Here is a 25,950-nt window from a genome sequence, read left to right as displayed (position 1 = left end):
GCAGTTTGCTGCAGTTGCCAGAATAAAGTTATGTTAAACTATCACCGGAGTTCGCATCTCATTGAAAATTAAGAGATCTAACAATTTTGGCGTCACGAACAGGATCGCTGAGGGAAGAAACTGAATTTTGAACATCGGACCTACATACTGAGGTAAGGACTCCTCTTTATAAAAGTCCTCGGTCAATTGTCTAAATTCACCTCCCCTTCTACGCGATTCCGAAAGCCTCCTGTTTGCGAACCCTACGGTTGGTAATCAACTCGAGGTCCCATAGACGTCTAAACTTCGGCAGTGTGTTAGTTAATTCATCACCGACCAACTGATCGGCTGGAAAGTCTATGACTCGAGACCCCAGTAAAGAAATCAGTATTATGGCAGCAGAAGATAAGAGCAAAGAATTGCCTACAACTGTTAAAGGCGGGCGGGCACCACCTGAGGTTTTGATAGATGAAATCCTCCAACAGTTGAAAGAATACATAGAGCAACAATTCGACTTATCTAAAACCGGAATCAAGATTGAACAAAAGTATGGAACCTCCGAAAAACAATGGTCCTTGGACGAGATCAAAAGGGTCTGGGGAAAAATGACCCGTATGAAAAATAAAGAGCGAACCAGATGGTCCTTAGCTGTTATGGGACAGATCCGACAGTAGAATGAAATTATAACGCGTTCCCAACATGATAGGGACCTGACCAGTACAAAGGACCAATTGCAAGTGGTTTGTGAACAAATGAGACAGAAAAAGCTTGAACTTGAAAAGTTGGAAGCGGAAGTTAAAGATCTTAAAGGTGAAATTAAAGAATGGAAAAAATCAGTAGGTCAAGAGACAGTAATAGGAAAAGGAAAATGTATCGGTCAATTCCCAGGGTACCCATATTTGGATAAATTAAAAGCGCAAACCCGAAGAAACGACCAAGGAATAGATATGGATTCCGAGTCCTCCGACGATACAGGGTCGGAGGATGAAGAATTAGGGGTGCGTTTTGCCCCGTTTAAAAAAAGACAAGTTGTACTCAGATCAGAAGAGACTGTGGATGAGGGCGGAACCAAAAAAACAAAGAAAAGGCTGTATGAAAAATATTTAGTTCATGATCCGGCAGACCCAGAGAAAATTGATAAATGGTCCAAGGAGTTGCCCAATCCAAAGAAAGGGGAAATGAAAACGTGGGACCAATTGGACCGCTTAAGAAATATATATCAACTTCATCCCTGGGATTGAGCGCAAATTTTGACCATATAATGGTGCCAAAAACACAAGGAAGGAAATTGTACGACAAGGTAAAAGGAGCTTTGGGGCAGGATGAGCAAGAATTAGACACAGGGTAGGATGAGATTAAACATTGGCTGCAAGCTTTCAGTCCAGCTAAGACACTGGGGAAAAATTGCAGCCTGCCAACAGAAAGGAACAGAGGAGGTCCAGGAGTATGACGAGCGGTTTAGATGCACGTGGCTAGAACATTCGGGTATGAATAATACGGATGAGGAAATGGATGAACAAGAGTTTGGACCCCTGAAAGCAGCTTTCGTGGTAGGTCTAAAGCCAGAACTGTCCAAAATGTTTAAGGTAGTGTTACCGGACTGGGAAGGTAGATGAACTACCTTTGCAGCATTGGTGGATCGATATAACCAATTAGACAGGGATATGGGAGCTAAAGTCCGAGCTATGTAGGCTATGGGATGGAAATCCCAGGATTCCGATAAACAGTCATTAGGAAAATTACCCGGAAAATGTCATTATTGTGGGAAAGAAGGTCACTGGGCCAGGACGTGCAGGGCGAAACAGCAAGGTCATGGCTGGGGAAGAGGACGCAGCCAGGGATACAATTCGGCCAACAAACCAGGCTTGTCACAAGATAATGACCTCATAGAAGCATTTAAGCGATTGACAATACAACAACAGAAGGAGTTACTTGGGATAGCAAAAAACGACTAGAGCCCGCCCTGGCCCCGCTCCTCGCACTAATACAACAGAGGGGAGATGGGCTATATATATATATATATATATAACTGTAAGGGTGGGCGATAATGATGTGGACCTGCTTTTAGACACAGGGGCGGAATTAACATGTTTACCACTACAATATGGAGACTTTTTGCCGTTGGATGGTAGGGCACGTACAGCCTATGGAGTTGGGGGCCATAAAATGGAAACTAAAAGGACAACACCGGTACTTATAGGGCTGGGTCCACATGAATTAACCACGCCGGTCTGGATAGGCCCAGTAGATCAACCCCTTTTGGGAATGGACGTTCTAATCCAAGTAGATTCATCGTTGCATTTCGAGGATGGTCGGGTGACATGGTCAATTAGAACTTTGAAGAAAGAAGATTTGAAGGAACACCCGATATGGGCTAAAGATAAGAACGATTGTGACCTACTCCAGATGGAGCCTGCGTCATTTACCGGAACCAAGCCTCCATGCACTAAACAGTATCCCATGAGTCCAACTGCCATCGCGGGAATCTTACCGGTTATTCAGCAATTGAAGAAACAAGGGGTGCTTATTAAAACACATAGCTCCTCCAATAGCCCCGTGTGGCCGGTACAGAAATCTAATGAGACTTGGCGTTTGACTGTCGATTATAGGAAAGCTAACCAGTGTATTGATCAAAAAGCTCCTTTGGTCGCAGATCCCTCCACTATTTTTAATGCCCTCAAACCTGAACGTAAATATTTCTCGGTTATAGATATGGCCAACGGATTTTGGTCAGTGCCTCTGGCACCGGAGGTTCGACAGTGGTTTGCTTTCACGGTCCAAGGACAACAGTATACTTGGACCCGGTTACCGCAGGGTTTCCACAACAGCCCTACGGTATTCCACATGGCTTTACAAAGCCATTTGCGAGAATTACCTCCCCTGTCATCCACAGTCATCCAATATGTAGACGATATCCTGCTAGCTTCAAACACAGAAGACCAGCATGAACAAGATTTACGAGCTTTGCTGGACCACCTTTGGCTGAAAGGACATAAAGCCAGCATCGACAAAGCACAAATATCCCAGAAGAGGTTGTATACCTTGGGACAAAAAATTTCACAAGGAAAGAGAGAACTTACCCAGGATAGAACTGCAGCCATTCGGGCTGCGAAAAAACCCACCACTATTCAGGAACTAAGATCCTTTTTGGGATTGTGTGACTTTAACAGAAATTGGATTGACTCCTTCACACAGCTTGCTCAGCCACTGAATGATATCTTAAAGGGGAAACGTGCCTCTAAAGAAGCCATCACCCTCACTAAGGAACAGCAAGAGGCCTTCCTGAGTTTGAAAAAGGCTTTGTATTCGGCACTGGCTCTGGGAATCCCCGACAGTGGTAAGCCATTTACCCTGTTTGTCCATGAGAAAGAAGGATATATGACAGCTATACTGACACAAGAACATGGGGATCGGCAAAGACCTATTGGCTATTATTCGGCAAAACTGGATGCGGTAGCCCTCGGATGGGGAAGTTGCCTAAGGGCCATGGAAGCTACATGTCGAGCGGTAATGATCACTGCGGGTCTAGTCCTCGACCAAAAGCTGATTGTCAACTGTCCCCACACTGTACACGCTTTGCTGTCTATGAATAGAATGTCTCAGGTGATGGCAGCTAGATGGACCCGCTGGACAGCAGTTTTGGAAGCTCCTAATCTCCATATCGTCCGGGCCAGCCCGGTTAATCCCGCAACTATGATATCAGAATCGAGGGAGCAAGAGGGGGGAGAATGTGAAGAGCATGACTGCAAGGAGATTTTAAAAGAAACAAAAGAAACAGAAGAAACAGAAGAAGCAGCCTTAGCAGCAGAGGAGCCTCTGCACAACCCAGACCTCATCCTGTTTACAGATGGTTCCTCCTTTGTTGACAATGGTACCAGAAAAGCAGGATGGGCAGTTACAACCTTATATAAGGTAGTGGTAAAAGGATGTTTACCCTCAGGAACGTCAGCACAACAGGCCGAGTTACGGGCCCTGTCAGAAGCATGTCGAATAGCAGAAGGACAGAAAGCTAATGTCTACACAGATTTGCGTTATGCTTTTGGAGTCGCTCACGACTTTGGTCTGTTATGGCGGAAAAGAGGATTCCTCACTGCTGCTGGTACAACTATCCGAAATGGAAAAGAAGTCCAAGACTTACTAGAAGCCATACAATTACCTCAAGAAGTGTCCATCCTGAAGTGTAAAGCCCATACCAAGGAAAATACCACAGAAGCACAGGGAAATGCTCAAGCCGACCAGGCAGCTAAAGTTGCCACCTCACAGGGCGCTCCCCCAGAAGAACCAACACAGATGTGCAGATTGAAAGCACTCAGGACTCTGACACGAGCCCTTCAAACAATGCAAGGTGAGTGCTCCAGAGAGGAAAAGTGGACATGGATCGAGGCAGGAATTAAGCTATGCGAAGATGGTGTCTGGAGACAAAGAGTTACCGACAAGCCAGTCACGCCACAAACGCTTATGCCTTTTTTAGCCCAACAGATCCACTCGTGGGGACACTTGGCCTCACAACAGATGACGGCATGGTTCCAGAAAAGCTGGTGGGGTCAGGGATTTAAAAAACATGCCCAGCTGGTAGCAGACCGCTGTGTGGTCTGCCAGAAAAATTATTCTGGAGCCATCACGGTAATGCCCCAACTGAGGCCCCATGCCCCTGTCGGACCATTCCAGCATCTGCAGGTTGATTATATATCTCTTCCTTCATGCCAAGGATACACTAACATTCTTGTCATGGTCGACAGATTCTCTAGATGGGTAGAAGCTGTCCCAACTAAAAGAGCCACAGCCAATCACACTGCAAAGGTCTTGTGTAAGGATTACATTCCCCGATGGGGAGTCCCGAGTAGCATTGACTCAGATCAGGGAACACACTTCACAGGTGCTGTCTGCCAAGAAGTCTGTAGGTTACTGAACATTACGTAGGATTTACACTGTCCTTATCACCCACAATCATCAGGACAAGTAGAGTGAATGAATCGAACTCTGAAACAATGGCTTGCCAAATATCACCAAGAAGGAACACCATGGCCCCAGGCACTACCAATAGTGCTATGTAGCATTAAGGCAACCCCGAACAGAACTACAGGTCTAAGCCCATTTGAAATTATAACAGGAAGACCCATGTCGCTGCCAGGAACTATTGATTTACGGAAAGCTGATGTTCACTTAATGAGTGACACTCTGCTATGATACCGTCAGAACCTAACCAATGCTATTAGTTCTGTTTCCCGACAGGTATCGGCAAGCTTGGGGTAATCCTCCAGAAGGAGGACACGACATTATCCCAGGAGTCTGGGTGTATGTGAAAAAGTTGCATAAAGAACCTTTGGGTGCCAAGTGGGAGGGACCTTACCAAGTGTTATTGACCACCCAGGCAGCTGTTAAAGTCCAAGGAAAGAAAGCCTGGATCCACGCGTTAAATGAGCACCCGTAACTGAAGCTGAAATCTGATAAGGACAATTACTTTTTGCCAAAATGTATAAATTTACTGTACTACTGACTGCAGGTATTCTAGGCATTTGCCTACTTCTTACTAGCCAACCTTCTGCACCAAAGGGAAAGAGTAGAGTACCCAGGAAATTACATGTAAATACTTTTTTTATATATGTCATACATTTATGCCAAACAAAGTAACATTTCTAGTTGTTGGGTATGTGCGCATATTCCTATTCACTCAAAGGGAGGGATTTCCTTGAGGCCAATTCCCTTGAATATCTCGGAAATGGCTGAGTGGATAATTAATCATAACAAAACAGGCAATGCGTTTCAGGATACGGAAGACTGGGCATGTAAATGGAAGTCAGCAGGTTACAATCTGACTACCTATGAAGGGGGATACCAACCGTGCTACAATAATTCCAAACGGCCCCCATTTTTGTTATCACTAATACAACGGGGGTAGGAAGACCGGGGGAATCGGTCAGTCTGATTAGAAACATCAAAGGAGACCAAAATATGGGGTATAGTAACTGCTCCTGGAATTATAATATAATCAAGCCACGGAACCGTCCAAACTGGGCCGATGTGGGAGTTCTTAACCTAAAGGGGATCCTGAATAAAACAGATGGAAAAGCCTGGACAGGCCCCGGAGTCTTGCTGACAAAGAAATAGCTAACATTCATTGCCTATAATGGCACCTATTGGGTGTGTGGCCACAAGGCCTACCCTTGGCTGCCCCAGAATTGGACGGGATCCTGCTATTTAGCCTACATTGTGCCATATATGTATCATATAAAGTCACTGTTGGAACATCTACACCATCCTAACAGAGCTATCACAGAAATAGAGAGGTTCTTTGCCATTCTGATCCCCGGGTATGGGACCGCCAAACTGGCAAGGGAATCCATTAACATGGTATCCGTTGTGGAACGGGTAGCCAATGATACCTCAGAGTCCCTAGTTAAAATCAATGCAGAAATGGTAGCAATCTGCACAGTAGCCCTACAGAATAGACTGGCACTTGATTACATCCTGGCTGAAAATGGAGGTACTTGCGCCCTACTTGGAACTGAGTGTTGCACATATATCCCAGATAGCTCCGAAGAAATTGCCCACTTAGCGGAGCATATCCAAAAGGAGGTAGAAAAACTTAAGCAACCCCCATCATTCACTTTGTGGAGCGGAGCCACTGAATGGCTAGGTTCAATAGGAACTTCATTGGTGGAAGGTTTAATTCTATTCGTTGTAATTACTTTACTGTTATATCGTTTGTTTATGTTGATTAAATGTTGTTGCAACCAGGCGGCTGTAGCTGCTATCCCGCAGGTGAGACACCTTGCAGGTCCCAGCAGACCTTCTGTACGTGGCACAGGGGTATATTATGCTTAAGGGAAGGTTGTTTACTGGTTGAATTAAGATATTGATTTGGTTAAATTGGAATGAGGTTAATTAACCTACTAAAACCAGACTTCCATTGTGGCCACGATGGAATTTGGGTTGGTGTAAATTTGTGTGGAAGCTACTAAGTCCGGACATGTGGCGAAACATATCAACACATTTTAGAAGGAAACTCTATTAACATGTATGAAATTATTTTATAGAATGTTTAACCAGTGATACCTGATGTTTTATGATTCAGTTGTGAAAGAATCAAAGGGGGGATTGATCAAGAATTCAAACAGGCTGCAAAGTTGAGAAAACACAGACCCCTGCCTACGTGAGAATCAACACATTGCATTGAGCTTGACATTTCAGGACTTTGGGTAGGGAGCCAATTATGGGCTAACAACATATCAATTGAGTCAATAAGGTCAAAGGGGGCGAGGTCACGATTGTAAATTGATCCAGGATAAGTATAGCTATTTTTTGCCATGTGTTTCAGAAGGACAAATGACCTGGCATAAAGCCAGCAGTTTGTTGCAGCTGCCAGAATAAAGTTACATTAAACTATCACCAGAATTCGCATCTCATTGAAAATTAAGAGATCTAACACACATATACCCCCAGGTCGCTCTGTTCCTGCACCCCCTTTAGAATTACATCGTTTAGCTCATATTGCCTCTCCTCATTTTTCCTACCAAATTGTATCACTTCGCACTTTTCTGCGTTAAACTTCATCTGCCACGTGTCCGCCCATTCCACCAGCTTGTCTATGTCCTCTTGAAGTCTATCACTATCCTCCTCACTGTTCACTATACTTCCAAGTTTTGTGTCATCTGCAAATTTTGAAATTGTGCCCTGTACACTCACATCCAAGTCATTTATATCAAGGTGTTTTGTATGTATGCTAGGGTTTATTAGCCACCAAGTGGCGCCACTGTCGGAGGTCATTGGGCTGTGCGCACGTGTGTGCGGCTCAGATATAAAAGGCCAGCCATCTTGTAATGTAATCACTTTGGGCCCTAATAAAGTAGAGCCATGTTTGTACCTGTTCGGAGTTTACAGTATTCAGTCTATTGAGTTATTGCATACACAACATTTGGTGACGAGGTAACAAAAACCTTCGCATGCAAAAATGAGCACAATTGGAATTCTGGAGCGATTCGTGGAGGGAGAAGATTGGGCAGACTTTGTAGCCGGCTTGAACCAGTACTTCGTGGCCAACCAAATGGAGGGAAAGGCAGACGCAGTTCGGCACCGGGCGGTCCTCCTCGCGGTTTGCGGTCCGAAAATCTATGGACTCATGAATCTCCCCTCGCCCTTAAGTCCAACGGACAAGGACTATGTGCTCTGGTACGTGATCATCTCAAACCAGATGAATGCATCATCATCTCAAGATATCGATTCTATACGCACGTTCGTTCTGAGGGCCAGGATGTATCGGAATTCGTTGCCGACCTAAGACGTCTAGCTGGACCGTGTAAATTCGAAACAGCATTGTCAGACATGCTGCGGGACTTCTTTGTAATTGGCATCAACCACGAGGTGATCCTGCGTAAGCTACTGGCGGCAGAGACGCTGGATTTCAGCAAGGCCATCACGACTGCCCAATGCATGACGACGGACAAAAGCTTAAAGCAGATATCATTGAAAAATTGTAACTCAGCAAGTACTGGAAACAAGATAGTATCGATGTTTGGCAGAGCTGAATATGGCAGGGCCTAACCGACTGCTTACTCGAAACCTGTGGCTGCTCAAAGTCCGCCAACGGGAATGAATCCGATATCACCGTGTTGGCATTATGGGGGAAATCATCGGCATCATCAGTGTCGGTTTAAACAGTATATTTGTAAAGGCTGTTCGAGAGTGGGGCATTTCCAGTGCATGTGTCCGCAACTGAGCAAGCGTGCTGCGACACACCACGTGGGGGATGATGACCAGTATAGAGCAGGTCCGATATGCAATCCAAGACACCCGAGGAAGAAGTTATTGACTGTATTTGTTCCTAACAAAGTGCCAACCGATAATGATTAATGTAAAACTTATTGGTGTGCCAGTAATCGATGGAATTGGACACGGGTGAGAGTCAATCAATAATGAGCCAGAGGACATTCGACAGGTTGTAAGATACTAAGGCTGTGAGGCCTAAGCTGAATCCAATGCCAAGTTACGTACGTACACTAAAGAACTCATAACGGTGATTGGCAGTGCAGTAATCAAGGTCTCGTATGATGGTGCGGTTCACGATTTAACGTCATGGATTGTTCCAGGCAATGGTCCAACGCTGTTCAGCAGGAACTGGTTAGAAAAAAATCAAATGGAACTGGAACGAGATCAAAGCATTGTTGTCGGAGGAGGATACTCCATGTGCTCAAGTGCTGAGCAAGTTCCCCTCGCTGTTTGAACCAGGCATTAGCAATTTCACGGGAGCCAAGGTGCAGGTCCACATGGACTCGGATGCAAGACCCGTCCATCATAAAGCTCGGGCAGTTCCGTACATGATGAGGGAGGTGGTCAAAATCGAACTGGACAGACTCCAGCGGAAGGGATCATATTACCGGTCGAATTTAATGAATGGGCCAGCCCCATTGTTCTCGTGTTGAAAAATGATGGCACTGTCAGGATTTGTGGAGACTACAAGTGGAGATCAACCGAGTTTCGAAACAGGATCAATGTCCGTTACCGAAGACTGATGACCTGTTTACAACGCTAGCCGGGGGGAAGTCGTTCACAAAACTGGATCTGACGTCGGCCTACATGACACAGGAGCTGGTCGACACATCGAAGAAACTTACGTGCATCAACACTCAAAGGACTGTTGCCCTTTTGGAATTCGCTCGGCTGCAGCCATATTTCAGAGGAACATGGAGAGTCTACTGAAGTCCGTCCCCAGAACCGTCGTGTTCCAAGATGATATACTGGTCACAGGTCATGACTCCGCTAAACATTTGAACAACCTGGAAGAGGTTCTACATCGTCTGGACAAAGTGGGACTGAAACGCTCGAAGCTCATGGCACCGGAAGTCGAATTCCTGGGGCGGAAAATTGCTGCTGACGGTATCAGGCCTATGGACTCGAAAACCAAGGCCATCAAAAACGCACCCAAGTCTCAGAATGTGACGGAGCTGCGTTCGTTCCTTGATCTACTCAACTACTTCAGTAATTTCTTATCTAGATTGAGCACCTTATTAGAACCACTGCACCTGCTGCTAAGAAAAGACGATAACTAGGTTTGGGGTGCGTCTCAAGATAGAGCATTTGAGAAAGCTACTAATCTGCTTTGCTCTAACAAGCTGCTTGGTACATTATGATCCGTGTAAGTGTCTAGTATTGGCCTGTGATGCTTCGTCATATGGAGCTGATTGCGTGCTCCAACAAGCTAATTAGTCGGGCAAATTACAACCTGTTGCACATGCTTCAAAAAATGTCAAAGGTGGAAAGAGCCTACGAATGGTAGAGAAAGAAGCACTAGCCTGTGTGTATGGGGTTAAAAAGATGCATCAATATCTGTTTGATCTTTGGTTTGAACTGGAAACAGATCACAAGCCACTCATTTCATTGTTTTTAGAAAACAGAGATATCAATACCAATGCATCGTCCCGCATCCAGAGGTGGGCGCTGACATTATCTGCCTATTATGTCATTGGCAATGAGAATTGTGCCGATGCACTGAGCCATCTGCCGTTGCCCACACCGGAGGTGGAAACGCCAAAACCGGCAGACCTACTGTTAGTCATGGATGCTTTTGAAAGTGAAGAAACCTGTCATAGCCCAACAAGTTAAGACCTGGATCAGCCAGGAACCGATATTATTGGTTGTGAAACGTTGTATCCTTAGTGGTGATTGGTCTGCCATACTCAAGCAAATGTGTGAGGAGACCAAACCTTACATCCATCGCAAAGATGAACTATCCATTCAGTCAGATTGTATACTATGTCGTCGAGAGCGTGCAGAAATCAAGTGCAGGCAGTGGAAGAAGCGTGTGGCAAACCAGGCTCCCTGCCCACCCTTTCCCTCAACGACTATCTGTCCCACCTATGACAGAAACTGTGGTTCTCATATTGGACTGTACAGCCACCTAACAACTCATGCTAAGAGTGGAAGCAAGTCTTCCTCGATCCCGAGGGACTGTCTATGATGATGATGATGATACTGTGGGGTATTGTGCTGTTATGCCCAAGAAAGGCAGAGAGAAATTTGTGCATGATCTACATAGCATGCATCCCGGTATTGTAATGATGAAAGCCATTGCCAGGTCTCATGTATGGTGACCTGGAATTGACTCTGATCTGGAATCATGTGTGCATCAGTGCAACACTTGCATGCAGCTTAGTAAAGCACCAGCGGAATCGTCGCTGAGTCTGTGGTCATGGCCATCTAAACCATGGTCCAGGATCCACATCGACTTTGCAGAACCCTTCCTGGGAAAGATGTCCTTAGTTGTGGTAGATGCTTATTCCAAGTGAATAGAGTGTACAATCACGTCATCCAGTATATCCACAGCTACCATTGAGAGCCTTCATGTCATGTTTGCTATGCATGGTCTGCCTGACATCGTTGTAAGCGACAACGGATCTTGCTTCACCAGTATGGAGTTTCAAGAGTTTATGAAACTCTATGGTATCAAACATGTGAGGTCAGAACCATTCAAACCCGCATCCAATGGACAAGAGGAGCGTGCGGTCCAAACCACCAAGCAGAGTATGAAACGTGTAACTCAAGGTTCACTGCAAACTCGCTTGTCACGCATATTGCTTAGTTACAGGACAAGACCCCATACGCTTACCGGGGTCACCTCTACTGAACTATTAGAGAGGTCTCAAGACCAGACTCTCTCTTATCCACCCTGACTTGAATAATCGTGTCGAATACAGACGTCAAAGTCAACAAGGGTATCATGATCGCGCTACTGTGTCACGCGACATTTCTATCAACGATCCTGTATATGTACTGAATTATGGTCAAGGTCCCAAATGGATTGCCAGTACTGTTACAGCCAAGGAGGTTAACAGAGTGTTTATCGTTAAGCTCAAGAATGGGCAGACATGCAGGAAACATGTTGATCAGATAAAGCTGCGGCACACGGATGAACCGGAACAGTTTGAGGAAGACACAATCAGTGACCAACCAACCTACCCTCAGTCATCAGAGGACTCCGCTGTCATCAATGAATCTGGACTTTCAATCCCTGACACGGTCAATGAATTTGGACTTTCAATCCCTGACGTGGTCATTGCCATTCCCATCAGATCGGCTACCCAGCCCCCAGTCATAACAGACTCAGAACGCTCGCCCAAGGCTGGAGTTGAACTGAGATGTTCAACTCGGGAGCGGAAAGCCCCGGACAGTCTCAATTTGTAAAAAGACTGCTACTAATATCTTAAAAGGGGATATTGTCATGTATGTATGCTTGGTGTTACTAGCCACCAGATGGCGTCACTGTCAGAGGTCATTGGGCTGTACGCACATGTGTGCGGCCCAAGTATAAAAAGCCAGCCATCTTGTAATGAAATCGCTTTGGGCCCTAATAAAGTAGAGCCCGGTTTGTACCTGTTCGGAATTTACAGTATTCAATCTATTGAGTTATTGCATACACAGCACAAGAAAAGCAGTGGTCCTAGTACCGACCCCTGGGGAACACCACTGTATACCTTCCTCCAGTCCCAAAAACAACCGTTCAACACTACTCTTTGTTTCCTGTCACTGAGCCAATTCCGTATCCATGCTGCCACTGTCCCTTTTATTCAATGGGCTTCAACTTTGCTGGTAAGCCTATTATGTAGCGCTTTGTCGAACGCCTTTTGGAAATCCATGTACACCACGTCAACTGCATTGCCTCATCAAACCTCTCTGTTACCTCATCAAAAACTCAATCAAGTTGGTTAAATACAATTTTCCTTTAACCAATCCATGCTGGTTTTCCTTAATTAATCCACACTTGTCCAAGTGACTGTTAATTTTGTCCCTGATTATCGTTTCTAAAAGCTTCCCCATTACCGAGGTTAAACTAACGGGCCTGTAGTTGCTGGGGTTATCCGTACACTCCTGTTTGAACGTGAGTGTAACGTTAGCGACGTGCCGATACTCCGGGTGATCGCGGTATAACGTTTGCCGGTACCCAGGGTGATCGCAGCGCAATGTTTGCCGGTACCTAGGGTGAGTGCGGCGACGAAGGCGGTGATGGTACTGCTCGCACAAAGCACGGCGGCCTGTTCCAGATCGATCTCCCCTCTGGTGAACGCTCCCAGCATGACGGCAACGACCGCGGCAAGAAAACCAACCACCGTGGCCTGGACCTGCATCACACATACAGTCAGTGACCGAGGCACGGGGAACGGCACGAGGCTCACACACACTCGCACACTCACACGCTCTCTCTCTCACTCACACGCTATCAATGCACGGCACACAATGACACATGCACAAAATATGGGAGGGGAGGAGGCGAGGGGGGGGAGGAGAGGCCGGGGGGGGAGGAGAGGGCGAGGGGGGGGGGGGAAGGAGAAGGTGAGGGGGTGGGGGGAGGGAGGAGAGGGCGAGGGGGGGGGAGGGAGGAGAGGGCGAGGGGGGGGGGGGGAGGAGAGGGCGAGGGGGGGGGGTGGAGGAGAGGGTTTTAGACTTTACCTGAATCAAAGCCAAGTTGCTAGTCACTAATATCCACTTCTCTCGGGGATTATCGAGTTTACCGGTGTTAGCCTGGGGGAAGATATAAGAGACTGTTATCCAGAGAACCTCACTTTGGAAGGAAAAACGAGCAGAAGCAACATAAACTAAAGGGCACAATTTTACAGGGGGTTGAGGAACAGAGGGACCTGGGGTTGTGTGTACAGAAATCACTGAAGGTGGCAGGGCAGGTTGAGAAGGCTATTAAAAAAGCACATGGAATCCTTGGCTTTATAAAATGAGGCACAGAGTACAAAAGCAAAGAAGTTACGGTAAACCTTTATAAATCACTGGCTAGGCCTCAGCACGGGCTCGAGGGGCCTCCTTCCATGCTATAACCATTCTCCGATTGTGTCCAATTCTGGGCACTGCACTTTAGGAAGGATGTAAAAACCCTGGAGAGGGTGCAGAGAGATTTTCTAGATGGTCCCAGGGATGAGAGACTTCAGTGATGTGGAGAGACTGGAGAAGCTGGGGTTGTTCTCCTTAGAGCAGAGAAGGTTAAGGGGAGATTTGGGGGCTGAAATTTCCCTCCTCCTTAAGGGTGGCAAGACCTTTCCGACCAGGGGCAGGCAGATGGTCCAACCCCTCCGACAGTGCGGCACTCCCTCAGTACTGTTCCTCTGACAGTGCGGCGCTCCCTCAGTACTGTAATGGGAGCACCAGCCTAGTTTTTGTGCTCAAGTCCCTGGAGTGGGTCTTGAACCAATATGTATGATGTACCACCAGGGGACTCACCTGTGGGAGACCCAAGGGTCACTTGTGCACCCTGGGCAAGCAGGTCTAAAGGTAATCTACCATGCTGCTTCCTCACTCTGGAGTCACATTAAAGAGACCAAGGTCACACAACAGTTTCAGCTTACAATACAGTCTTGTGGAGTTATTCTGAACACAACAATTGGCGACGAGTAACGGATCACAAACTTTCATGCGGTAATGGCTGCCGTTGGTATTCTTGAGAGATTTGTTGAGGGTGATGATTGGGAAGCCTTCATTGGGCGTCTTGACCAGTACTTTGTGGCCAATGAACTGGACAAGGCTGAGACGGCGGTCAAGCGCAGGGTAATTCTCCTCACCGTATGTGGGTCTTCGATATATGACCTTCTCAAAAATCTGCTGCCACTGGACAAACCAACGGATAAGACTTACACAGAGCTGTGAACACTTGTTCGGGAACACCTCAAGCCAATGGAGAGCATCTTAATGGCCAGGTATCGCTTTTACACGCACCATCGCTCCGAGGGCCAGAACGTGGCGAGCTTTGTCGCCGACCTAAGACGCCTTGCAGGACAGGGCGAATTTGCCAGATCTTTGGGGGAAATGTTGTGGGACATTTTTGTGCTTGGAATCGGCCACGAGATCATTCTTCGCAAACTGCTGTTTGCCGAATCTCTAGATCTGAGCAGGCTTTCATATCCATGAGCGACAACACGAAACAGATATCTTCACAGAATCAAAGCTCACCAGCAAGTACTGTGCACAAATTAATGCTTTCAGCAGGCAGAACTGTACATGGCAGGACCTACACGACCGCAGAGGCCAGACCTAGGCCTAGGGTGACTCAGAGTCCGCCGTGGGGCGTGAATGCGTATCCATTAATACCGTGTTGGTGCTGCGGGGGCAGCCATAGAGCTCATCAATGTCGATTCAAGCCCCATGTGTGCAAGGGCTGTGGAACAATGGGGCACCTCCAGCGAATGTGCAAACGACCTGTGACTCACCACATGGCAGAGTCAGGAGAGGACGACCGATCCAGCGAGGATCACGCTGAGCGAGCAGGAGAGGCAACTTAACCTGAGGAGAAGGGAAAGTATATGGGATACACACTTTCACCACCAAAAGCCCTCCGATAATGTTTAGAGTTAAACTCAATGGCCCTCCAGTCTCCATGGAATTGGACACGGGGGCGAGTCAACCAATAATGAGCCTGAAGGCATTCGAGAGGCTGTGGGGCGACAGAACACAACGACCCAAGCTGATCCCGATTCAGGCAAAGCTGCGCACCTACACCAAGGAACTGATACCAGTTATTGGTAGTGCGGACATAAGAGTATCCCATGAAGGAGCAGTGCACGATTTACCACTGTGGATTGTTTCAGGTGATGGGCCAACGCTGCTTGGTAGAAGGTGGATGGGGAAGATTCGATGTTACTGGGAAGACCTCTGCGTACCTGCTCCGGCGTCTCCCTTGCTCAAAGGCTGAGCAAGCCCCCACCTTCAGCTGAACCAGGCATCGAAGTGCAATCCATTTGCAGATCCCCGATGCACAGGCTGCTCATCATGACCACGAGGAGGTAAAGATCAACCAAGCAGCGGTACCCACCACCAAAGCCGACAACCTCTTTGCGACGATGGAAGAGGCTCCACGTTGACCAAGCAGAGTGGGACTCCGGCCGAAATGCGTCTTCTCGATGCCAGAGGCAAAATCCCTGGGGAGGAAGATCGCGGCAGTCGGCATCACAGACCATGGAACGAAAGAGCTCCAGACCATGGAACGAAAGAGCACCAGACCACGGAACGAAAGTGCGTCCAGACTACGGGATGTCGCCGCAACGAAACAGAGGCATGTGTTGCCCAGCAAGGAAGACGACTGGGCTTGGGGCAAAGGCAAAGGGGCGGCCGCTGAGAAGGCCAGGAACCCACTACGTTCCAATAAGTTGTTTGCACTGTGTAACCCATATGAGCGCTCTTTCGCGGCTAATGATGTATTATCATATGGGGTCGGGGGTACCTTACAACAAGCCAAAGTAGTGGGCGAGCACCAACAGGTCGTATGTGTATCTGACAAAGTACTTATAGCAAGTGATGTGTTATCACACGGGGTTGGGCATGTTGTACAGCAAGCCAAAGCAGCGGGCGAGTCCCAACCAGTTGTACATGTATCCGATAAGTTAACCAAGGCAGTCACCTGTGTTCTCGGGACAAAAGAGACGTACCAAAGGGTATCCCAATATTTGCTCGAGTCAGACAAGCTGCCAATCTCACAGTTTTTGGAGAGCAGAGGCACTATTATCAATGCTTTGTTTCGAATATGTCTAACACTGTTTGTACACTGTAACATGATCTGCCACGGGCCAGGCACTGAGCACGGTGCTGATGCCCTCAGTTGGCTACCGTTGCCCACCATAGGGGTGGAAATGCTGGAGAAGTGCTATAGAGCGAGGGGTCAACCGTAACGGCTCCCCAGTTTAGGACCTGGACCAGTCAGGATCCCACGTTATCACCTGCTAACGGCGAACCGCTAGACGGGATGTTGCAGCTTATCCTTCGCAAAGACGAAATGATCATCCCATCAGATTGCCCCCAATGGGGCAACCCTGCAACATTGCAAAGGCTGGGAGGCTATACACAGTCGGGGTCCGAGGCCTCCATACCATGGCCCAGGATCCACGGGGAGCACGCGGCCTCTCGCCACGACTGAAAGTCTCAAGGCCATATCGGCCATCCTTGGCTTGCCAGACCTTAGGGTCAGCGACAATAGTCCGGAGCGGGCAGCCCAAATCATAAAGCCAAGCACCACATGTGTCACGGTAGACTCCCTGCAGACCCGGCTATCCCGGGTGCTATGCAGTCACCGGACAGAATCACTCAGAACTGAGCATTCCGTATGCTATCAGCAAAGAATGTACCATGATCGCACGGCTCCTCCACGCGATATCAGAATAAATGATGTAGACCATGTCCATGGACCCAGATGGGCTGCTAGCACTGTATTAGCCAAAGAGGGAAATGGAGTGTTTGTGATGAAAATGGAGCGTTTGTTGTGGAACCATGTAATGGGCAAACGCAGAAAGCACTTGGACCAGACCAAACTGCGAACTACAGATAACCAGGAACCACTGTGAAAGGACCTGGTCCCCAGCGACCCACTAACACAATCAACTTCGCGGTCAACCATGAGGATGAACCCACCATGCCCGTCAGTCCGATCAGAAGCCCCGCTGCCGTGCAGCAATGACCCGACCAACTCACCTATGCCAGGACTTCAACTCAGGCGATCAACCCGGGAACGCAGAGCGCCAGATCGCCTCAACATGCAAATAACTTGTACATAAGACTTTGGAGGGGGGAGTGATGTTATGTATGTATGTAAACCTCACCAATATGTAAGACTTGCCACCAGGGGGTACACCTGTGGGAGACCTAAGGGTCACCTGTGCAGCCTGGGCAAGCAGGTATAAAAGGTAATCTACTATACTGCTTTTCCACTCTGGAGTCACATTAAAGAGACCAAGGTCACAACAGTTTGAGCTTACAATACAGTCTTGTGGAGTTATTCTGAACAATTAACAGGAAGGCGCCCCGAGCCCATTACCTAGATCTCACTCCCCAATCCAACGGGCGCTACTCACGGCGGTCGAGAGTCTGGCGGCGAGCGTCATTTCCAGGTTGCCTTTGAGGCCGACCAACGCGGGAACCAGGATGAACACCTCAGTGATGGTCCTGAACACCGCCCAGTGCTGGGGAGACCAAGGAAAGGACAAGAGAGGTTCAGTCATGAGTGAAAAGCACAAAGGCGTGGAAAGCAATTTGTGACATGGCCCCTGGTATGTGTAGCATTACAAAGTATTTACACCACAGAAACAGGTCACTCAGCCCAACAACAACTTGTATTTATATAGCGCCGTTAAAGTAGTGAAACGTCCCAAGGCGCATCACAGGAGTATTATGCGATAAAAACTTGACAATGAGCCGCGTACATAAGTAGAAATTAGCGCAGGTGACTACAAGCTTGGTCAAAGAGGTAGGTTTTAAGGAGCGTCTTAAAGGAGGAAAGAGAGGTAGAGAGGCGGAGAGGTTTAGGCAGGGAGTTCCAGAGTTTGGGGCCTAGGCAACAGAAGGCACGGCCACCAATGGTGGAGCGATTATAATCAGAGATGCTCAAGAGGCCAGAATTAGAGGAGTGCATATATCTCGGGGTGGGGAGGGGGGGGGGTTATGGGGCTGGAGGAGATTACAGCACAAAAGGGGGCCATTCGGCCCCTCAAGCCTGTGCCAGCTCTCTGCAAGAATACTTCAGCCAGTCCCACTCCCCCGCCCTTTCCCTGCAGCCCTGCAATTTTTTTCCCTTCAGGTACTTATCCAATTCCTTTTTGAAAGCCACAATCGAGTCTGCCACCACCACCCTCTCAGGCAGTGCATTCCAGATCCTAACCACTCGATGCGTAAAAAAGTATTTCCTCATGTCGCCTTTGGTTCTTCTGTCGATCACCTTAAATCTGTGCCCTCTGGTTACTGACCCTTCTGCCAATGGGAACAGTTTCTCTCTCTCTCTACTCTGTCCAGACCCCTCATGATTTTGAACATCTCTATCAAATCTCTCAACCTTCTCTGCTCCAGCTTCTCCAGTCTATCAACGTAACTGAAGTCTGTCAGACCTGGAATCATTGTTGTAAATCTTTTCTGCACCCTCTCTAAGGCCTTCACATCCTTCCTGAAGTGCGGTGCCCAGAATTGGACACAATACTCCAGTTGAGGTCAGACCATTGTTTTTAATAAAGGCTCATCATAACCTTCCACGCTTTTGTACTCTATGCCTCCATTTATGAAGTCCAGGATCCCGTATACTTTAATAACCACTGTCTCAACCTGCCCTGCCACCTTCAATGATTTGTGCACATATACCCCCAAGTCTCTCTGTTCATGCACCCCTTTAGAATTGTACCCTTTAGTTTACATTTCCTCTCCTCGTTCTTCCTACCAAAATGTATCACTTTCTAATTTCTGCGTTAAATTTCACGTGTCCGCCCATTCCACCAGCCTGTCTATGCCCTCCTGAAGTCTATCACCATCCTCCTCACTGTTCACTATACTTCCAAGTTTTGTGTCCTCTGCAAATTTTGAAATTGTGCTCTTTACAACAACAACTTGCATTTATATAGCTTCTTTAACGGAGTAAAATGTCCCAAGGCGCTTCACAGGAGCGTTATCAAACAGAATTTGACACCGAGCCACATAAGAAGAAATTACGGTGGATGACCAAAAGCTTGGTAAAAGAGGTAGGTTTTAAGGAGTGTCTTAAAGGAGGAAAGAGAGGTAGAGAAGCTGAGAGGTTTAGGGAGGGAGTTCCAGAACTTGGGGCCTAGGCAACAGAAGACACGGCCACCGATGGTTGAGCGATTATAATCAGGGATTCTCAAGAGGGCAGAATTTGTGGAGCGCAGATATCTTGGGAGGTTGTAGGGCTGGAAGAGATTACAGAGATAGGGAGGGGTGAGGTCATGGAGGGATTTGAAAATAAGGATGAGAATTTTGAAATCGAGGCATTGCTTAACCGGGAGCCAATGTAGGTCAGCGAGCACAGGGGGTGATGGGTGAGTGGGATTTGGTGCGAGTTAGGACATGGGCTGCCGAGTTTTGGATGCCCTTTAGTTTACGTAGGGTAGAATGTGGGAGGCCAGCTAGGAGTGCTTTGGAATAGTCAAGTTTAGAGGTAACAAAGGCATGGATGAGGGCTTCAGCAGCGAATGAGCTGAGGCAGGGACGGAGACGAGCGATGTTACAGACGTGGAAATAAGCGGTCTTAGTTATGCTACTATGCTACGTGGCCGGAATCTCATTTCAGGGTCAAATATGACACCAAAGTTGCGAACAATCTGGTCATTAATATACATCAAGAAAAGCAGTGGTCCTAGAATCAACCCCTGGGGAACACCACTGTATACCTTCCTCCAGTCCCAAAAACAACCGTTCACCACTACTTTTTGTTTCCTGTCCCTGAGCCAATTTTGTATCCAGGCTGCCATTGTCCCTTTTATTCCATGGGCTTCAACTTTGTTGGCAAGCCTATTATGTGGCACTTTATCAAACACCTTTTGGAAATCCATGTATACCATGTCAACCGCATTGCCCTCATCAACCCTCTCTGTTACCTCATCAAAAACTCAATCGTTAGTGAAACACGATTTGCCTTTAACCAATCTGTGCTGGCTTTTCTTAATTAATTCACACTTGTCCAAGTAACTATTAATTTTATCCCTGATTATCGTTTCTAAAAGCTTCCCCACTATCGAGGTTAAACTGACTGGCCTGTAGTTGCTGGGTTTATCCGTACACCCTTGTTTGAACAAGGGTGTAACATTTGCAATTCTCCAGTCCTCTGGCACCACCCCGTATCTGAGGAGGATTGGAAGATTAAGGCCAGTACCTCCGCAATTTCCACCTTCACTTCACTCAGCATCCTAGGAGGCATCCCATCCGGTCCTGGTGATTTATCTCCTTTAAGTACAGCATCCTTTCTAGTACCTCCTTCTTAACAATTTTTATCCCATCCAGTATCTCCTCTACCTCCTCGTTCACTATGTCTATGGCAGCATCCTCTTGCTTGGTGAAGACAAATGCAAAGTACCTCAGCCATGCCCTCTCCCTCCATGCCTAGGTTTCCTCTTTGGTCCTTAATCAGCCCCACCCCTCCTCTTACTACCCGTTTACTTTTTATATGCCTGTAGAAGACTTTTGAATTCATGAAGGCAGAATATTATCTGAATGGTGGCAGATTAGGAAAAGGGGAGGTGCAACGAGACCAGGGTGTCAAAGTACATCAGTCATTGAAAGTTGGCATGCAGGTACAGCAGGCAGTGAAGGCGGCAAATGGCATGTTGGCCTTCATAACTAGGGGATTTGAGTATAGGAGCAAGGAGGTCTTACTGCAGTTGTACAGGGCCTTAGTGAGGCCTCACCTAGAATATTGTATTCAGTTTTGGTCTCCTAATCTGAGGAAGGACGTTCTTGCTATTGAGGGAGTGCAGCGAAGGTTCACCAGACTGATTCCCGGGATGGCAGGACTGACATATGAGGAGAGCCTGGATCGACTGGACCTGTATTCACTGGAGTTTAGAAGGTTGAGAGGGGATCTCATAGAAACATATAAAATTCTGACGGGACTGGACAGGTTAGATGCGGGAAGAATATTCTCGATGTTGGGGAAATCCAGAACCAGGGGTAAGCCAGTTAGGACCGAGATGAGGAGAAACCTCTTCAGTCAGAGAATTGTGAACTTGTGGAATTCTCTACCGCAGAGAGTTGTTGAGGCCAGTTCGTTAGATATATTCAAAAGGGAGTTAGATATGGCCCTTACGGCTAAAGGGATCAAGGGGTACGGAGTGAAAGCAGGAAAGGGGTACTGAGGTGAATGATCAGCCATGATCTTATTGAATGATGGTACAGGCTCGAAGGTACGAATGGCCTACTCCTGCATCTATTTTCTATGTTTCTATGTTAATTCACTTTTATGCCATTCTATTCTCATACTTGACAATCTGGAAGGACAGACAAAAAGGAAAAGGAGGTGGGGTAGCTCTACTGATAAAGAATGGAATCACTGCAATAATAAGAAATGATATTGGCTCAAATGATAAGGGTGTTGAAATAGTTTGGGTGGAGATAAGGAACAATAAGAGGAAAAAGTCACTGGTGGGAGTAGTCTATAGGCCCCCTAACAGTTTGTCGGAGCATAAACCAGGAAATAGTGGGGGCTTGTAAAAAGGGAACAGCAATAATCATGGGTGATTTTAACCTCCATATTGATTGGACAAATCAAATTGGTCAGGGTAGCCTTGAGGAGGAGTTCATAGAGTGCGTAAGAGATGGGTTCCTTGAGCAGTATGTAACGGAACCAACCAGGGGGCAGCCTATCTTAGGTCTGGTCCTGTGTAATGAGACAGGATTAATAAACAATCTCCTAGTAAAGGATCCCCTTAGGAATGAGTGATCATAGCATGATTGAATTTCAAATTCAGATGGAGGGTGAGAAAGTTGGATCTCTAACCAGCGTATTAAGCTTAAATAAAGGAGACTATGAAGGTATGAGGGCAGAGTTGGGTAAAGTGGACTGGGAAAATAGATTAAAGGGCAGGACGGTTGATGAACAGTGGTGTACATTTAAGGAGATATTTCACAACTCTCAGGAATAAGGGGAATAATATTCCAGTGAGGAGGAAAGGGTGTAAGAGAAAAGATAGCTATCCGTGGCTAACTAAAGAAAGAAAGGACGGTATCCAATTAAAAACAAGGGCATACAAAGTAGCCAAAACTAGTGGGAGGACAGAAGACTGGGAAGCTTTTAAAAGCCAGCAAAGAATGACTAAAAAAATGATTAAGAAAGGGAAGATAGACTATGAAAGTAAACTAGCACAAAATATAAAAACAGAAAGCAAGAGTTTCTATAGGTATATAAAAAGGAAAAGAGTGGCTAAAGTAAATGTTGGTCCCTTAGAGGATGAGACCAGGGAATTAGTAATGGGAAACATGGAGATGGCAGAAACTCTGAACAAATATTTTGTATTAGTCTTTACGGTAGAGGACATTAACAATATTCCGACAGTGGATAGTCAAGGGGCTATGGGGGGGGCGGGGGGAGGGGGTGAGGAACTTAACACAATCACTAAGGAGGTGATACTCAGTAGGATAATGGGACTAAAGGCAGATAAAGCTCCTGGACCTGATGGCTTGCATCCTAAGGTCTTAAGAGAAGTAGCGACAGGGATTGTGGATGAATTGGTTGTAATTTCTCAAAATTCCCTGGATTCTGGGGAGGCCCCAGCAGATTGGAAAACTGCAAATATAATGCCCCTATTTAAAAAAAGGAGGCAGACAAAAAGCAGGAAACTATAGGCCAGTTAGACTAAAATCTGTGTTTGGGAAAATGTTGGAGTCCATTATTAAAGAAGCAGTAGCAGGACATTTGGAAAATCAAAATTCGGTCAGGCAAAGTTAGCATGGATTTATGAAGGGGAAGTCATGTTTGACAAATTTTCTGGAGTTCTTTCAGGATGTAACGAACAGGGTGGATAAAGGGGAACCAGTGGATGTGGTGTATTTGGACTTCCAGAAGGCATTTGACAAGGTGCCACATAAAAGGTTGCTGCACAAGATAAAAGTTCACGGGGTTGGAGGTAATATATTAGCATGGATAGAGGACTGGCTAACTAACAGAGAACAGAGAGTCGGGATAAATGGTTCATTCTCTGGTTGGCAAATGGTAACTAGTGGGGTGCCGCAGGGATCAGTGTTGGGACCCCAACTATTTACAATCTATATTAACGACTTGGAAGAGGGGACTGAGTGTAACGTAGCCAAGTTTGCTGACGATACAAAGATGGGAGGAAAAGCAATGAGTGAGGAGGACACAAAAAATCTGCAAAAGGACATAGACAGGTTGAGTGAGTGGGCAAAAATTTGGCAGATGGAGTATAATGTTGGAAAGTATGAGGTCATGCACTTTGGCAGAAAAAAATCAAAAAGCAAGTTATTATTTAAATGGCGAAAGATTGCAAAGTGCCGCAATACCGCGGGACCTGGGGGTACTTGTGCATGAAACACAAAAGGATAGTATGCAGGTACAGCAAGTGATCAGGAAGGCCAATAGTATCTTGGCCTTTATTGCAAAGGGGATGGAATATAAATGCAGGGAAGTCTTACTACAGCTATAAAAGATATTGGTGAGGCCACACCTGGAATACTGTGTGCAGTTATGGTTTCCATATTTACGAAAGGATATACTCGCTTTGGAGGCAGTTCAGAGAAGGTTCACGAGGTTGATTCCGGGGATGAGGGGGTTGACTTTTGAGGAAAGGTTGAGTAGGTTGGGCCTCTAGTCATTGGAATTCAGAAGAATGAGAGGTGATATCGAGACGTATAAGATTATGAGGGGGCTTGACAGGGTGAATGCAGAGAGGATGTTTCCACTGATGGGGGAGACTAGAACTAGAGGGCACAATCTTAGAATAAGGGGCCGCCCATTTAAAACTGAGATGAGGAAAAAGTTCTTCCCTCAGAGGATTGTGAATCTGTGGAATTCGCTGCCTCAGAGAGCTGTGGAAGCCGGGACATTGAATAAATTTAAGACAGAAATAGACAGTTTCTTAAATGATAAGAGGATAAGGGGTTATGGGGAGCGGGCAGGGAAGTGGAGCTGAGACTATGATCAGATCAGCCATGATCGTATTAAATGGTGGAGCAGGCTCGAGGGGCCGTATGGCCTAGTCCTGTTCCTATTTCTTATGTTCTTATGTTCATACTCTTTGCCCCTCTTATTTCCTTTTTCACTTCCCCTCTGAACTTTCTATTTTCAGCCTGGTTCTTGTATTCACAACCTGACATCTATCATACCCGCTCGAGGGAGCAGTGTGCGGCAGCCCGGCCTGGAAATCGGCACGGTCCTGGCCTGCAGGACCATCAGCAGGCCGGGGCCATTACAGGGAGCAGTGTGCGGCAGCATACCACTTCAGGGAGCCGCGCGTGCTGCTGCAGGAGGGCGAAGGAAGCCAGGTGGCTTATTGCAGTGTGGGCAGGAACAGCAGGAGAGGCGAAGGAGCGGCAAGAGTCCATAGAGGGAAGTGACTGGGGCCCAGGAGAGGAGAGGGCCCAGGGACAGCAGGGCCCAGCCCACAATGTGATATGTGTGCGCACTCGGTCTGTGCAGCAGAGCTGGTCTCCAGTTAGTCTTGGGTAATCCTTGCCACTGGACCAAGATCTAGCTCTGACAACCCCGTGTGGTGGCTGGTGTGCAACAGCCACCACACATTAAAAAAATCCAAGCACAGGCATCTTCCACCCTTCAGGATGTAGTTCAGGATCTGGAATATTAGGTCCTTCATTGAAACACCTGTGAACTCATCCCTTTTTGGCGTGGAAGCAAGTCATCCTCACTTCGAGGGACTGCCTATGATGATGATTTTTATGCTTCATCTTACTCTCTCTCTCGTTCATCATCCAGGGAGCTCTGACTTTAGTTGCCCTACCTTTCCCCCTGTGGGATTGTACCTCGACTGTACCCGAACCATCTCCTCTTTAAAGGAAGCCCATTGTTCCTCAACAGTCTTGCCTGCCAATCTTTGATTTCTATTTATCCGGGCCAGATCCGTCCTCATCCCATTGAAATTGGTCTTCCTCCAATTAAATATTTTTACTCTCGATTGCTCCCTATCCTTTCCCATTGCTAACCTAAACATTATGATACTATGATCACTGTTCCCTAAATGTTCCCGCACTGACACATGCTCCATTGGTCTCATCTCAGATACCACCCAGTCTCTGTCTAGCTGCGAATTTAGTAAAATAAATGTTGAGCTTTTTAAAAAAATATTTATTCCTACATTTGCAGGATGTTCATACGACCCCTGGACCTGCAGTGTCCATATTACAGTCGATGCTAATATCCAAGACAGTGCCGGAGCCATGCCATCGCATGGGACACTGATTTCACACACCTTGCCCAATATTAGTCCCCAATACAATGTAAAATCAGGCAGGGCAGAAAACCAGCACCGCTCCTTAGCTCGTCAGCTTCCCAAATGGCGGTGTGGAGGAAAACTGCCCCCAAATCACCACAGCCCTCTTAACTCAGAAAGAGTGTGAATGTATACGTGAGAGAGAGTCGGGGAGAGAGAGACAGAGACAGAGAGGGAGAGCAAGAGCATGAGAGAGGGAGGGAGTAAGGGGGAGAGAGAGAGAGAGCGATAGAGAGAGGGGGCGAGAGGGCGAGAGTGACAG

At 47.0% G+C, this 25,950-nt stretch overlaps 1 protein-coding gene across 5 annotated transcripts in view; it reads right to left on the bottom strand.

Moving 5' to 3' along the window:
* LOC139277328 (solute carrier family 41 member 1) overlaps window positions 1-25,950 on the bottom strand; it is a 71,010-nt gene that overhangs the window by 28,622 nt on the left and 16,438 nt on the right. For all 5 annotated transcript variants that reach the window (XM_070895648.1, XM_070895652.1, XM_070895650.1 and 2 more), the window contains 3 exons: window positions 17,811-17,918; window positions 13,420-13,491; window positions 12,947-13,091 (listed from right to left, as the gene is read on the bottom strand). In XM_070895648.1, the coding sequence (XP_070751749.1) occupies window positions 12,947-13,091; window positions 13,420-13,491; window positions 17,811-17,918 (325 nt within the window). The remainder of the gene's footprint in view (window positions 1-12,946; window positions 13,092-13,419; window positions 13,492-17,810; window positions 17,919-25,950) is intronic.

The sequence above is a fragment of the Pristiophorus japonicus genome, chromosome 12 (assembly GCF_044704955.1).
Source record: "Pristiophorus japonicus isolate sPriJap1 chromosome 12, sPriJap1.hap1, whole genome shotgun sequence".
NCBI lineage: Eukaryota > Metazoa > Chordata > Chondrichthyes > Pristiophoridae > Pristiophorus > Pristiophorus japonicus.
The sequence above is the reverse complement of the archived record's forward strand: the minus strand, read 5'-3'. Positions and strand labels throughout refer to the sequence as shown.